This window comes from Gouania willdenowi, chromosome 1 (genome assembly GCF_900634775.1).
Source record: "Gouania willdenowi chromosome 1, fGouWil2.1, whole genome shotgun sequence".
Lineage (NCBI taxonomy): Eukaryota > Metazoa > Chordata > Actinopteri > Blenniiformes > Gobiesocidae > Gouania > Gouania willdenowi.
Genome location: NC_041044.1, coordinates 10,682,930 through 10,698,806, shown reverse-complemented (window position 1 = coordinate 10,698,806; position 15,877 = coordinate 10,682,930). Strand labels below are relative to the sequence as shown.

General features: G+C 39.3%; 1 protein-coding gene across 2 annotated transcripts in view; it reads right to left on the bottom strand.

Moving 5' to 3' along the window:
* Positions 1 to 13,419, bottom strand: part of akap8l (A kinase (PRKA) anchor protein 8-like) — a 34,597-nt gene extending 21,178 nt beyond the window's left edge. For both annotated transcript variants that reach the window (XM_028445889.1, XM_028445879.1), the window contains exons 1-3: positions 13,254 to 13,419; positions 12,575 to 12,613; positions 1,154 to 1,376 (exon numbers count right to left, since the gene is read on the bottom strand). In XM_028445889.1, the coding sequence (XP_028301690.1) occupies positions 1,154 to 1,376; positions 12,575 to 12,613; positions 13,254 to 13,278 (287 nt within the window). In that variant the 5' untranslated portion in view covers positions 13,279 to 13,419. The remainder of the gene's footprint in view (positions 1 to 1,153; positions 1,377 to 12,574; positions 12,614 to 13,253) is intronic.
* Positions 13,420 to 15,877: the final 2,458 nt, after the last annotated feature.

The following is a 15,877-nucleotide window of genomic DNA, read 5'->3' as shown; positions in this document are numbered from 1 at the left end:
GAAGAGGGTTGATAGAGAGCAAAGGGCAAGGAAGGTATGGAGGGCAGCCAGGTTTGGATTTCTCCACCTGGTATTCCTTCTCCTTCATAGTCTTGCATTCTCTCAATTTGATGTCACTCCCAGCTTAAATTTGTATAAACTACATCAGATAAAATCCAGGTGATCCAAAAACAATTCAAATGTCTGCTTGTGGTCATTTTTAGTTAATAATTTGGGTTTCTCTTTTATTCTTAAGTTTACAACACTGCATATTTTGGAAGTGTTTCTTATTTATATTCCTTGTTGAAGGATGAACAGAGAAACATCAAGCAGACATTAACATGGTTCATTAAAACCCGGAACTGTCTTGGGACAGGACATGGAGACTGGAAATTTAAGACACGATGGGCATTGAAAGAAAGAGGAAATGGGCTTTTCAGATTTCACAAAGCGAAATCCCTAAATAAAGCTTTAACTTCACTTTTCGTCAGCACAGCACCTACATTTAGCGGCATTAGGTGAATTAAATCCAGATCCCACGATTAACCACATGGAGTATGAGTGGAATGAAGTGTGTATATGGACAAAAAATTGTGATGTCCATCTGCTGCAGAAGTATACAACTGCACCCTAATTAAAGGATTGGACACTCAATGCCGTGGAAGCAATAGCTTTCAATAAACAAGAAACATTTATATATGATAAAGAGGTTCCTCAGATGCTAAAGCATATTAATTACGCAACCATCAATTTTTTTCCGTCAAGCTAGAATTTAGGGATATGATCAAATTGCTTAATATTTCTCAAATTTTGAGGAACATTATAGAACTTTACTGACAACTTTGTGAGCTGATATTTGGCAACTACGACAAGGCCTACAGAGAAAGTCAGCGAGTTAAAAAAAAAAAAAGGAGCTTTGAAAAATCAGCAGCATCAACTTTCTAGATAATCACCAAAAACCCTTATCACAAGCAATATTGAAGTGGACTGTTTTTTTCTAAAAATTGTCAACTTTATCCAACACTTCAAAACCAACTAGACAGCATAGTATCCCCTTCACCAAAAAGTTCAAACTTTTCCATGTTAAAACTATAGATGCCTACATTTCATAATCTGGCAAAAAAGTGTAGTATACCGAAAGAAACAAGACAAACAAAAGGAATGGTAGTTTTACCTATCACCCCGAGCCCCTTTCAACCCCCCCTCCAACCGAGTAAGCATATCCAGGCGCTGATTGATCTTGGCGATGACATCATCAGCATGAGCGCCTGAGGATGAAAGTAGTGATTGTCCAGAAGGGCCCCTCTTCATGTGATTACCGCCGCCTCCTCCGTAGCCACCAAGACCAGGCAGCGAGTCTTTATAACCTCCCCCATACATGTCAAAGCCGCCAGAACCTAATGAAGTGAAGGACAAGAGCAATGCGTTAACATGACATTACATAGAGAAAACCCATAATGCTCTATTTCAGTGTCAAGTGTAACAAGGACCTAGAGTATGTCTGAATTTAACAAACAAACCAAAAAACATAAGAATGTGAAAGGAACGTAGTGAGGGGTGTAGCTAAGCCTGGGCAATATATTGAGATTTGTATAGATGTATAGATATAGATCATTTATAGCTTTTTAAAAATTTTTATTAAAATACTTATTTTAGGAATTCCTGATTCCACCACTTCTCAGAACAGCATGAAAAGCACAGTTGGATGGATTGCTGAGTGCTTCCTACCCAGGCCCAAACTACAGAACTCACTCAAAAATTGTCTTTCTAGTAAGGTCCATTATCACCCAGCCTATTCCAACACAATGCTAAAGCACTGTTTTAAAAATACTTTCCAAGTCAAAAAACCTTCCTCACATGTTCTTGTCAGGCTTGCCATAAAATTTATTTTTCACTTGCTCTCAACACCCTGCTTGCTGCTGCTTTGTCAGGATCTAATAGGAGCCTCTTTCTACATCTCTATCCAAAACAGAAATTATGGAATTGATCAGCTAGTCTCTCAATGCAATCGACCACATTTTTTCGACACAAAGAGTGGGCAGAGGAGAGCCTGCATGTCCCGATGGAACGTTTGCTGCCGGATACACGATGGACTCATGGGATAAGTGGAGGATTTGTGCCTGTCTATCCTTTCCATTGAGGATGTGGGGGACTTCTACACAATTGGAATTATGATAACAAGTATGCCCCTAATCGGAGCTGGTAGCTTTTTGATCTATTGCAAAGTTCGGATAACATTGGAAACTGTTTTGGGAAGGCTGCCAGTCATTGCTGAAAGATTGTGCAGGGTTCTTAACACTCAGACTTGTGCGATGAACAAACTCAAAAGTAAGCAGGACGCAATTTTTGAATGTCTACGCGAGATGGAATCTAACTTGGAGAAGTTGACAGCTGGGCTTGAAAGTTTAAGAGCTACCACATTGGATACACTGCTCCGAGACCCGGACTCCAGGCTGACAGAAATTGTGCTTAGCCTGGCCAAAAACAATCGTTATCTACATTGACTCCCCGAGACAACGGTTCAAGTATTCTCCCCCTCACCCACATGTGCTATGTCTTTGAATTATGTTGTAATTGTGTTTTTTGGTGCTTCTATGTGCTGAAGAGTTTTTTTTTTCCCTAATACCACACTGTACCCACATACTTAAGGGGCATAGTTTGGGACCTGCCTTTTTCCCCTCTTTTCGTTTCCACTTCTCATCTAAGAAATACAGGAAGCCACCCTTGTAGCGACTCGCAGCTCTCCCACTCCTGTTCTCCCATGTTATATGTGATTGTCTTTTCATGTTTCTTGGACAGGATGAGACATAATTGCGTTGCTCTATAATGTACAATGACAATTAACATTGATTTGATGATTTTATTGAACACAATGCAAAATTAAAAAAAATATGTACACAGCTTTTAAAATGAACGGGAGACACAAAATCAGGCGTTACTAGGTACCATTTCTAACTAAACCAAAGGCAGGTCATTTAAATACAGTAGTCAATAATTGATGCATACATTTCATTTCCCATAATCGTTTATTTAATTTTTAAGTTACATGAAATACTGTAGAATTAAATTTTAACCAATTGGTGGATATTTAAAAAGCACTACAGTACTTCAGCTGCTGATTTAGTTATAATAAATTGTATATATCAAGGTTACTCATTAAATGGCACCATTAAATTCAAGGGGGGGTATGATGAAAAAAATCACTTTCTAATTGCTACAGCGATATACATCCCTTTAGCCTCATTCAGAGGGCCAAAGTTGAAAAACTTGTTTCCTCCCTCCCTTGTTATCCCGCATTTTGTATAAAGTCAGCTCCAAATGGGCTAGTTAGATTTTGCCCGGCATGTGACGTCACCTTTTACTACTTTACTACTTTTTTACCGTCCCGCCAGAAACAACATAAGCAGTGTTTGAGCTTCCCTTGCATACAATAAACGTGCAGTGTGACGCTAACGAGTTATTTTGAGTCCTTTTTATAACGTTATCAACCAACAAACACCTCTACACACACATTCCCGCACACAGTGACATTTTGAAACCAAACCATTTCCAAATTATTTAACCATTCTTTTTTTTTTACTAACTAACTCTTCGTTTGACTGATAATGTTGTCGCTGCTGGAGTGAGTGAGAGGACGAGGGAGGTGTTTCGTCAGCGCGTGTGTTGAGTTTCACTCAGGGATAGAGCGGGAGAGAGGCAGGGCGGGGTTAAGAGACAGGGGAAAAAGGCATACTGGCGGCTCTACAGAAGACACTTAATGTTACTTGAATTATATTACGATATAGTCCTATTAGGGGTGTAACAATTAATCGTAAGGCAGTTAAAAATCGATTCATAGGTATCACGGTTGATATTGATTTTATGAAAATTTAATCGCAGTACTTTTTTCAAACAGCAGGGGGCGCTACATATTTGTCCTTCTTGTCCAAATGCTGAGGCGGCAGGCGGAATCTGCTACTACTTTCTTTCTGACCACCTTATACTCCATACCTCCAATTGTTAAGGCACAAAATACATTTTCAGTTGCACTTTTAAAAAGAAAAATAACTATTATGCAGTTTTGCATTGTTTAATATAGAACCAGAATTTAAATTAATAGGCTTTTTCTTAATTTGTATTATTCCTTTATTAATTTCCTTCAAGATTTATTTTTAGAGTCACATGGGCACGCCGAGCAGAATGGCAGCACTGTAGAGGAGCACCCGCCACCCACTACTATTTTAATGTTTAAAGTGAGTTAAACCGCATCTTTTTGACTTAACATTGACTGATATCGTCCCGTAAACGTTTTCCCACCCTGGGCTTAACTTTTCTTTTGGCTGTGAAAGATGACTAATAATCCCAAGGATGCAAGCACGGCCCGCAGGACCACGAGGAACATGCTAGCTACTAATGACTCCGAGGCTAAAGAGGAGGCTTTCGGTACGAGCGCTGGGGGGAAAGTAACCCTTGAGGCTGTTTTTGCTGAAATAACTAAAATGAGCGCCAAACTGACCGTAGACACAAATGGGGGAGGCGGAGGTGCAAATCTCCCAGCTGGAAGATAAGATGGGGGTCCTTGAAACAGGCAGCGAGTATGTGGGGAAGAAAGTGAGCGCGCTGTGGGATTGTGTACAGGCGCTTGAAAACCACAGCAAAAGGAATAATGCTCGCTTGGTTGGCCTCAAAGAGACCTACGGCACTGATGGTACGCTCGAGGTATGTGTTAAAAGAGTACTGAGTGAGGGACTGGGCATCGTCCCTGAAGCCCAGTTTGAGATCGAGCAACTACACAGAGTTCTGGCCCCTGTGCCCAACGAGGGTCAACCACCTCGCGCTGTTTTGATCCGCTTTCTGAGACAGTCCGCCCAGGAGAAGGTACTGAGAGCAGTGGCGGTGAAGCGAGGGATCACATGGGAAGGCAATAAGCTGTCGATATTCCCTGATGTAACGAAGGAACTCGCGGAGAAGAGAAAGACGTTTCTGTCGGCGAAGAAGGCTCTTCAGCAACGCAATGTGAGATATACTTTGGCTTTTCCTGCAACTTTGAGATTTACGTGGATGAGAAAGAATCAACGCTTCACACAAGCTGAGGAGGCTGAATGCTTCATCAGCCGACACTGCAACAAGTAATGAGAGGTACGGGATGATATTCACTGTTTAAAAGTGGAAAATGAGAAAAACTTACGCGGGGGTGGGGCTGACACAGGCCCCACCCCCACAGCCTAGCAACCAGCAGCCGAGAGGACACTGCTGGGAGGAGTATCCCGTGGACCTTAACGAGTTATGTTTATAATTTTTCATTTGTTTTTGTGTTCTTCTACCAGGTCAGGAGATGGCCAGGTCTCCCTGTTTCAGTTTTAGGCGGACATTCTAAGTTCATGATTAATGTTTTATACAAACACATACTTGGCTGTGATGGAGCGATATGTGAGAGAGAAATATTGTTGCATGGATTGGGGGTTATTTTGTTCTGATGTCTTATTTGATTTTATTCTAGATGGCGCAAAACTATATTAAGTTTATAAGTTGGAATATTAAGGGGTGTGGAAATCCTGCAAAAAGAGGAAAAGTGATGACATACCTCAAACACAATAAAGCAGATATTGTATTTATTTAGGAGTCACATTTTAAGGGAGAGGAAGCCTTGAAGTTAAAGTTTGAATGGGTGGGACATGTTTTTCATAGTTCATTTTCGAGTAAGCGCAATGGGGTGGCTATTTTGGTACATAAAAACATACCATTCACTCTAGTTAAACAAGCAAAAGATAGTGAGGGTAGGATGATCTGCTTGCAGGCTAAAATTAATGGCAAAAATGTTATTTTGTGTAATATTTATGCACCAACTATAAGTGATCCCAACTTTTTCCATGTTGTGAACAGTGGGAGAAATGGAAGGGGATATTGTTTTGGCAGGGGATTTTAATCAAGTATGGGATAGATTTATAAATCGAAGTACCCTTACTGGCCCAACAATGCCGAAAGACAGAGCTGCTATTCATATGTTAAGTGAAGACAATAATTTGGTTGACATCTGGCGCTTGACAAATCCCTCTGAAAGAGAATATACATTCTCATACAGTCGTACTCAAGAATTGATGTTTTTGATATTAAATAATATAACCAAACAAATACTGAATTGTAAAATTAATGCTATTGCTCTGTCTGATCACGCGCCTGTAGAATTGGGACTTTATATAAACAATGATTCAGAAAAGAGCGGCAGATGGAGATTGAATACGTCCCTGATGCTTAATGAAACGTTTTGTTTGTCTTTGGAGGAAGATTTAAAATCATTTTTGGAAATCAATATAGGTAGCACCTCCAAAAGGGCAACTGAATGGGAAGCCTCAAAATCATATATTCGGGGTAAAATTATAGCTTACACATCCAAGAAAAAGAAAGAAGATCTGAGAAGGATAAAGGAACTAGAGAGTATAATTATAGTACGTGAGAGGGAGTTGGCTGGTTGCTTTTCAAATAAAAAATATCAGGACATTTGTAAATTTAAATTTGAACTTCAGGAAATATATAATATAAAGTACAATATGCCTTATTTAGGTTGGGGACATCCTTTTTTGAAGGGGGTGAAAAAACAGGGAAATTGCTGGCTAAACAGCTGAAAAAGCACGATTCTGGAAATTTGATACCTGCCATTAAAAAGGGGGATGCAATTGTCACGGACTCTAAAGAAATTAATGGGGTTTTATTTGACCATTATCAAGCCTTATATACTCCAGAGTCTTATCCTGATAACAAAGAGCTGGCGAATATGTTAATATGCCCAAGTGGTCACCTGATCAGGCTAAACTCTTGGATGGTCCGGTTACGGAGGCTGAAATTCGCCAATCTGTGGCCGGTATGAAGAATGGAAAGTCACCAGGGCTTGACGGATTTTCTATAGAATACTATAAAAGATATATAGATGTCTTAGCTCCAGTATTAAAAGAGTTATTTAATGAAGCCTTTGGATTGCAATGTCTTCCCCCAACTTTTGATGAGGCTTTAATTACAGTTATACCAAAGAAGGATAGAGACTCGTTACAGCCCTCCAATTATCGGCCTATTAGCCTACTAAATGTAGATTTTAAGATCCTGACCAAAATATTAGCAACCCGTTTGGAGAAAGTTTTAGCAAATATCATACACATAGATCAAGTAGGATTCATGAAAAACAGATCTTCAACAGATAATATGAGAAAACTACTGCATTTAATAAGTCTCAATCGTGAGAAAAGTAGTCCGATAGTCACCCACTCCCTTGATGCGGAGAAGGCTTTTGACCGTATTCAGTGGGTCTTTTTTATTTGCTGCCTTGCTCAATTTTGGATTCTCAACTTCATTCATCACTTGGGTCAAAATGTTGTATAAAAGTCCTAAAGCATCAATTATAACTAATGGCATTGTGTCACCTTTCTTTGCTTTAAAGAGAGTTATGAGACAGGGAAGCCCTCTTTCACCTTTATTGTTTAATGTCTCGCTGGAACCACTGGCTATCGCCATAAGAGGAAATTTAGATATAAAGGGATTAGAAGGAGGTGATAAACAACACAAGCTGCTGCTTTACGCAGATGATATTTTAGTCCTATTGGAAGACCCAAGTCACTCAATACCTCATTTAATGGATGTAATACAATCTTATTCCAAAGTTTCAGGATACAAAATCAATTGGGCCAAATCAGAGGCAATGCCTATATCAGGAATTTATAGTGGAAACGTAACGGGAAAATTTGGGTTTAAATGGATTCCGAATGGAATGAATTATCTGGGTATTAAATTGAGTAGGGAGCTGGAAAAAATGCCAACACTGAATTTACAGCCAATTTTGCAAAAGATTAAAGTTAACCTTGACAAATGGGAAAGACTCAAGCTGACAATTTTGGGAAAAGTGAATGTGATCAAAATGGTTGTTTCACCACAGTTCAATTATCCCCTTATGATGCTGCCGATCACTGTGCCATCGTCCATATTTAACCAATATGATGTGATGGTTAAACATTTTCTTTGGGAAGGGAAAAGGCCAAGAATCAAGTTATCTAAACTATGTTTACCTAGGGAAAAAGGAGGATTGAGTTTACCGGACCCCAAATTATATTACATCTCCTTTGAAATGGCAAAAATTGCCCTATATTGGACAGGACATGATCAATTCGACTGGGAAACAATTGAGAAATCGTTATCCCACCCCTTCACGCCTATGGAGTGTCTCAGATTTCGAATAAAAATTCCAATCCTATTATATTGCATTCAAAGGAAGTCTTGATGAAGGTCCACAAGATGTTTAATTTACCACATTGTAAACAATCTTACGTCTCATTGTGGCAGAAACCTGCTATTTGTGTTGGAAAAGCACCGGTCTACTGGAAAAGTTGGTATGATCTTTTAAAATATGTACATTGGATGATCTTTATTAGGATGATATATATATATATATATATATATATATATATACACGTCATATAATGATATAATGAACAGATATAACCGGTGTGGGAAAGGACATTTTGGGCAATATCTTCAGATAAGGAGTTGTGTTATGTCATTGCCCCAGCATGCAGGAGTGAAACACATTCTGGACTATTTGACCCTACCATCTCACCATCATTGAGCTTCGGTATTCTACAGAAGAATCAGTGAAGTAATTAGTGATGACTGTAAAGCACTGAAGGGTTTATGGGAAAAGGATATGGGGGTTACATTTGGGGATAATGAATGGCTAAGGTTTCTATCAGAAAATGGAAAATTTGTGAGAGAATGTAAAAGTAAACTTACACAATATAAGATATTGCAAAGATATTATTGGACTCCAGTTAGATTACACAGGGCAGGTCTTATGAACAAAGCACTGTGTTGGAATGTCAGAATGATACTGGTACCCTTATGCATTGTTTGTGGGAATGCCCAATTATTCAACGCTTTTGGGTGGAGGTCATCCATGTCCTTAGTGAATGGTTGGGAAAGCCTGTACCACTTTGTCCTGGATTGTGTTTACTGGGTAATAAAGGGAGGATAACTAATATATCAATAGGGAAATTTTCAATTATTATGGTTGGGGTATCGGTGGCAGCGAGGGTTATCCTTAAACATTGGAAAACTCCAATCGCCCCACATATTAAGGAATGGGCAAAAATGATAACAAAAATGGCCTCATATGAATGCATGCTAAATAGATTAAAAAAAAAAGGACATCACATCAGCTTGGGACACATTTTGGTCCTACATTTCTATAAACACAAGTCAGGATGAGACGTGATTCCATATCTGCCGAATTCCGCCCATTAATATAGTGATTTATTATTTTTACCTTGTAGAAAAGCCCCCATCCATGAATGTATCTATACATATGTACAGCCACCTTATTGAGTGTGGACTGTGATTTTGTAATGTACCAAGAAAATGTTCAATAAAAAACTTTAATTACAAAAAAAAGATTTATTTTTAGTTAAATTGCATTGTTTTGAATAGTTTGTCAAGGGACTCTTTTGACAATTAAAAATAAAAGGAAAATAGTACAGTCTTTTCTAATCATTTCAATCATCATTTATCTACAGTCCCATTTTGTAAAATAAATCGTGAGAGAATCGTATCGCGAACCCAGTTATCATGAATCGAATCGTATCGGGAGTTCAGTGAATCGTTACATCCCTAAGTCCTATGCTATATTTGTTAAATAAACATATCAATATTTATTAAAAACTCGATATATCGCCCAGCCTTAAAAGTACCCCAAGTATGTTTTTCTTTATGTACATATGGAAATTGTATATGACTTTAAATAATTTCTATGTTTTACAGGGCTCGACACCACAAACACCCTCTAAAACAACGGAAATCATCACTGACTCCTATAGACAGAGCTTCCAGTGCCAGTTTAACTTTGCTGTGCCTGTAAAGCTGTGTCCATTTTTTGTGTAGCGCAGTGCTGCTCCGTGAGAACGTGATCAGCTTTAATCATCTTTCCCTGCTCAATGTTTGAACTGTTGTGTCTGGCTAACTAACAATAACTCAGTCCATGTGGTCTGTTAGTTCTTTTCATTCCAGCCTTTTGTCCGTGTCTCGTAGATACACATTCACAGTCAGCAAGTTATCTCAAGTATAACCATTTCAGTGGGAACTTCCGGCTTCCAAAATAAAAGTCCGTTGGAGCAACGTTATTAGAATGTTACATTGTAACAACATCTCATCAGAGCTACAGAAAATAGCATAATTTAAATTAGGTTATTTTAAACCAAGTAGATCAAAACTTGGTAATGTCAGACTGGCCACTAAGGGTTGAACGCCAGCTACTACAACTGAATTTTGCTATTGGCTGAAACAGATTCTTTAGATTCCCTTGCTTCATCCACTTTCACTGTTGGCCCCGCCCCTCCTATAAAAGCTGACAGGAGGGAGGAGGGTTTCCTCCAATCACAGCCCTCAGTGAGCATTGCTTGACAGCCTCACAGAGGAAGTCTAATGCTGCGTGCATTCCAGCTGTGATGTTTTTGGCTGTGTGCTTATAAAGAGCAGATTTTACACTAATCAGAAGGTTAGTCAAGCTATGCGTTAGGAGTGTGACAACATCTCAATACAACGATATATCGCAATGTTTCATCTAGCAATACGTTTCATTCACTGGCACCAAACATTGATATTTATTCATTTAAAAAAAAATACCGCCTTATTACACAAATTAAGTATAATGCCCTATAAAATCCACATTAACGGAATCGTAGGCGGATTCAAATGGATAGAATCGGCATGAAATGAGTCTCTGTGAGAAGGAAGGAACCCTTTATTTAATGGGGAATACGTGTTTCTGGGGAGCGCTTATTAGGCGCCCCGCCCTCCCCCTCCCAACTTGGCTGCATTAAACAGTGCCTAATGTACCTGAAACCCCATTTAAACTGCCACCAGTGCCTGCTTAACTTTGCTGTGCCTGTGAAACTCCGTCCGTTTCTTGTGTAAAGCAGCGGCGCTCTGAGCAGCTTCACCTCCTTCTTCTGTCTGCATTATACTACGCTGAAAACACCGGTGTGCAGTGAAAACGTGATCAGTTTCAACATCTCAGTGTTCAAACTATTGTGCCTGGCTAACTAAGAATAACTCAGTCCATGGTGTCCTTTAGTTCTTTTTATTCCAGCCTTTTGTCCGTACCTTGTAGGCACCCTTATTCCCAGTCAGCAAGCTGCCTCAAGTACAATCGTTTCACTGGTTTACTGGTCAACAAAATGAAAGTCCATTGGAGCAACAATTTTAGAATGTTACAATCGAACATCATCTCATCAGAACTACAGAAGATAGGATAATTTAAATTAGGTTAATTTAAAGTTGATCAAAACAATCAATAAACCTGCTCAGATTCAGTAAACCACTGATCCCTGAAAGGAAATTAGGTGACATTAATGCCGTTCTCATACATCTTTATATGACAATTAAAAAGGAGCAGTCAGAATAATCCATGTCACTACAACTTGTATCTACATTTTTCTTTGAAAAAATGATAAATATTTCTAAAAAACAAAACGGAATTTAAAAAATTAAAGTGGAAAACACAGGATTTGGGGAAAAAAATAACAGATTTTATAGGGCCCCATTTAAGGGGGTGTAAATAGCTCCTTCATAACTACAAAGAGGTTTACGCAGTTGACGTAGCACTGCACCGGCATCCCCGCTCCTGATCACACCGCTTTCGTCTCCTCCGCTACTTCGTAGGCCGCTGGGGAAGCTGAGCCTTGTACAAGCGGAGTCCGCTACAAAGTAGCGGAGCCTCGCACCGGCGGAGGAGACGTAAGAGGTGTGATCAGAAGCAGCAGCGGGGCTAGCAACCAAGCTAAAAGCTAATCCTCAGAGAGCGCTGCTTCCATCTATCCTGTGTTCTAATGTCCGCTCCCTGGAGAACAAACTGCACCACCTGAATCTGGATTTAAATGCAAGACGGGAGATGAGGGCGCTGGTGTTTGCATATACACCAATAACAACTGGAGCTAGTCTCATGTCACTGCTCTCCTGATGTAGAACTATTGACTATAAAACGCAGACATTGTTCTTCCCTGATCGGTTATAACTTTTGGCAGCCTATAAAAATCCACGTCTGACCGATTAGTACAGCCAAAAACACGAAAATAGTTGACAATTTCCTCTCAAAATTTGGGATTTGCTCATTTGTAAACCTTCTGCTTACCTCCAAAATGGCGACTTCCGGGTTGATGATGCACCGTGGAAACCCTCTATTAGTATCTGCCTACCAGCTGCAGTTTGATCACAAACAAGGAAAGAGCTAGAAAGGCTTGATGTTGTGCAGGGGTATTCAGACCCTCGTTTGCTGTGTTACGCCTCCATCTTGGGCAAAAGTCAGGTACTGCGAATAGTTGACGTCACACGTGGACAGAGTTGCGAGACAACACTAAAGTTGACTAGTTTGTTCAACCCCTACCCTGAGGCCCACAGCTGTGAATTATGATGATATGAGTACTTGTTTTCCTATTTGACTTGAGATGACGACTCATTTATGTTGATCTGTTCATAAATTAATTGGTTGATACAGCCTTTAACTATGTCTCTCTGAATGAAATCTCAAGTTTGAACACGAGAGTTTCTTCATCTACTCTAACAGTACAAATTAAGTTCTACTCACCTCTGCTGACTGAGCCTCCACCTCCCCAACTGGAAAACCCTGCAAAAACAGACACAGGATGAGCTCAATGCTCAGTATTTTTTTAGAAAATAAAATAAAAAAAATTACCATCAAATAAGGGACGTTAGGTTGTTTTTTATTTGTATAGCGCATCATTGTAAAACGAATGCGTCGGGACAGTGACCAAACGTTAAACAACCACAATCACCATGCGTAAAGCGCAATCCATCGACGAGTACTGCTAAACATCCGGAAACAGGGTTTTAACTTTGGCCGCCATTTTAACAACTCATCTTTAAGTGTATTATTTATTCTCACTGACTCCATTTTAGGAGGACGAACCAACTGTTTTGTGCAAAGCGTTAAACACAACGAACGACTATCATCGAAGAACGAACCGTGCTAGCTATTTAGCATTTGAGCAGACAATGGCAATAAGGCCCAGCTAGCGGCTAGCGTTGTATTTTGGACACAAGCCTGCAGCAGCAGTAATGCTTATACCCTCCTTAGTTTGTACTTCGTGGACCAGTCAAATACTAATCGATATTCACCTCTTGGTTACAAAGTCCGGGGACCCGACGGAAACGCTATTTGATTTTGTTAAACGCAATAACGGCTAATGTGCTACGCTAACACAATAATGCACAACTCATGTCTAGAATAACCTAAAACTACTCACCAGATCCATAACCTCTACTGTCCATGCTACCTTGTTTGAAAGTGAAACAAATGAACAAATACAGCAGGCAGTAACTGGCTGCACAACGAGTTAAGAAGCGACGGTATGAATCGAGTCAGTCGACCACCGCGACATCTACGTAATAAAGTTACGCATTCTGACCACGTCACACCAGGGGCGCGTCAAGGAAATCTTGGTTATGGGGGCACTAGAGTATGCAAAACCAAAAGAGTCATAATTAAATAAATAAAAACAACATTTTGAAATAAATACCATTTTTATAAATAACAGACAAATATATAATATGGCCATTAAATTGCTAAATAAGGTAATATTATTATGAAATAAGTGTTATTATTATTTAATATCACATAATTATTATTGTATTATAATTAAGCATTTCATAATTATTATTTGAACAATGTCGTACTTTTTAAAATAATGACTTTTTAGCTTTTTTCCCAAGATTTTATAGAATAAAAAAAACTTGTTTTACAATGTCAATTTTTATTTCAGTATTATTATTTTTTGTTTTATTTTTGTTTAATTTCCTTTCTCACAATGGCCTTTTTATTTCACAATGTCGTTCTTCAGCAGAATGACTTCGGTCTGTTAATCAAAGCACATAAGGCGGAGCCAGTTAAGAGATTGGCTGATCCTTTACACAGACATGAGCAGCAGCACTTGGAGTATCGGTTTTTTGTTGTTGTTGTTGTTGTTGTTGTTTTACAGTTAACAAAACACACATAACAGCACAAACACACATATATACATGCATTTTACAAAGGGAAAACATAATTCCAAGGTTGGAGTTCAAAAGGTTATGTTCAGTTCTTCAATAACAGAAAGAGTCCTTGCAGCTTTTTTGGTGTTGATGTATTTTATAGTGTCCAGGTAACGGTGCAGTTCATATGGAAGCCCGTTTCCGCCACTAAAAAAAAATCACCAAGGAAAGTCATAATTATGAGAAACAAAATCATAATTATGAGAAAGAAAGTCATAATGATGAGAAAGAAAATCATAAATATGAGATAGAAAGTCATAATTATGAGCTAAAAAAGTCATAATTATTAGAAAAAAGTCATAATTATGAGATACTTTAAAACATTTACAGCAGCTTGTTCATGTGTTGAGTAGCTGACACTGAGAGATGGCTGATAAGACTATAAAAGACTACTTTAGACAGGGCTTTACAAATGATGAAATACTTTGTTTGCTTGCAAATTCACATGGAATTGTGCTGAGTAAACGCACCCTTGAAAGGATACTAAGCAAAAAGAGGTTCTGGCGTCGAAAGGATGAAAATGATGTGGCTGAAGTAGCACAGGTTATTGAACAACAAATGGAGACTTCTGGTCAGTGCCATGGGTACAGATGGATGTTCCAAAAATGTTGGCTAAACGGAATTGTGACTAACAGAGAAACTGTTCGAATATTGCTACAATTATTGGACAGCAAAGGTGTAGATCTGTGTTCAAGGAACAGGCTGCGAAGGCGTGTATACCACAGCCGTGGTCCAAACTATGTCTGGCATATCGATGGCTATGACAAACTTAAGCCATTTGGAATCGCAATCAGTGGATGCATTGAGGGATTTTCCAGAAAAGTGCTATGGCTTGAAGCTTACAAGACAAACAATGATCCAAAGGTCATTGCTGGCTACTTCATAGATACCGTGATAACTGCTGGAGGGTGCCCTGCCCGTCTGAGGCTTGACTTAGGAACAGAAAATGGACACATGGCACAAATGCAGCGCTTTTTGCATTTTTCTGAGAAGCAAGATGAGAATAAATTAGTAACCTTTGGTCCAAGCACTGGAAACCAGCAGATTGAAAGATCTGATCCTGCAAAGTGAGTGTGCCCAGTTTTGGATGGACCTGTTTGACAAACTGAGAGAAGATGGCTACTTCTCAGACACATTTTTGGACAAATGGTAAATGGACTTGATTTATATAGCGCTTTATCACCACACTGAAGCAGTCTCAAAGCGCTTTACATATCAGCTCATTCACCCAATCACTCTCACATTCACACACCAATGGGACAGGACTGCCATGCAAGGCGCTAGTCGACCACTGGGAGCAACTTAGGGTTCAGTGTCTTGCCCAAGGACACTTCAACACATAGTCAGGTACTGGGATCGAACCCCCAACCTCTTGATCAGAAGACGACCCTCTACCACCTGAGCCACGGTCTGATCCAGTTTTGTTTTCTTAAAAAAATACAGGTAAGAATAACATAGCTTAGGTGCACCTAGCTTAGGTGCACTATTACATTTTTTAATGTGATAATGAAAACACACAGGAAATACACACATTATCCTAACTATTTGTGTACACTAATACTACTACTTTTATTTCAGGATGAAATAAATGAGGTTGTAATGACTTGGAACAACCACAGAGTCCGTCAAGTCCATAACTCCAGATCACCCCATTGACGTCGCTCTATTTTGCATGCAGTTCCTCACCTGTATGGAGGCAGAGACTTTTTGCATCACGTGGACCTGGAGAAAGTGAAACTTTGCCTTGATGAGCGTACATTCAAAGATTTTCCATGTGACAGTGATGTGTTCAATAGCTGTGTGGACCTGATGTCCGAGCATAATCTAAATATGTGAAATG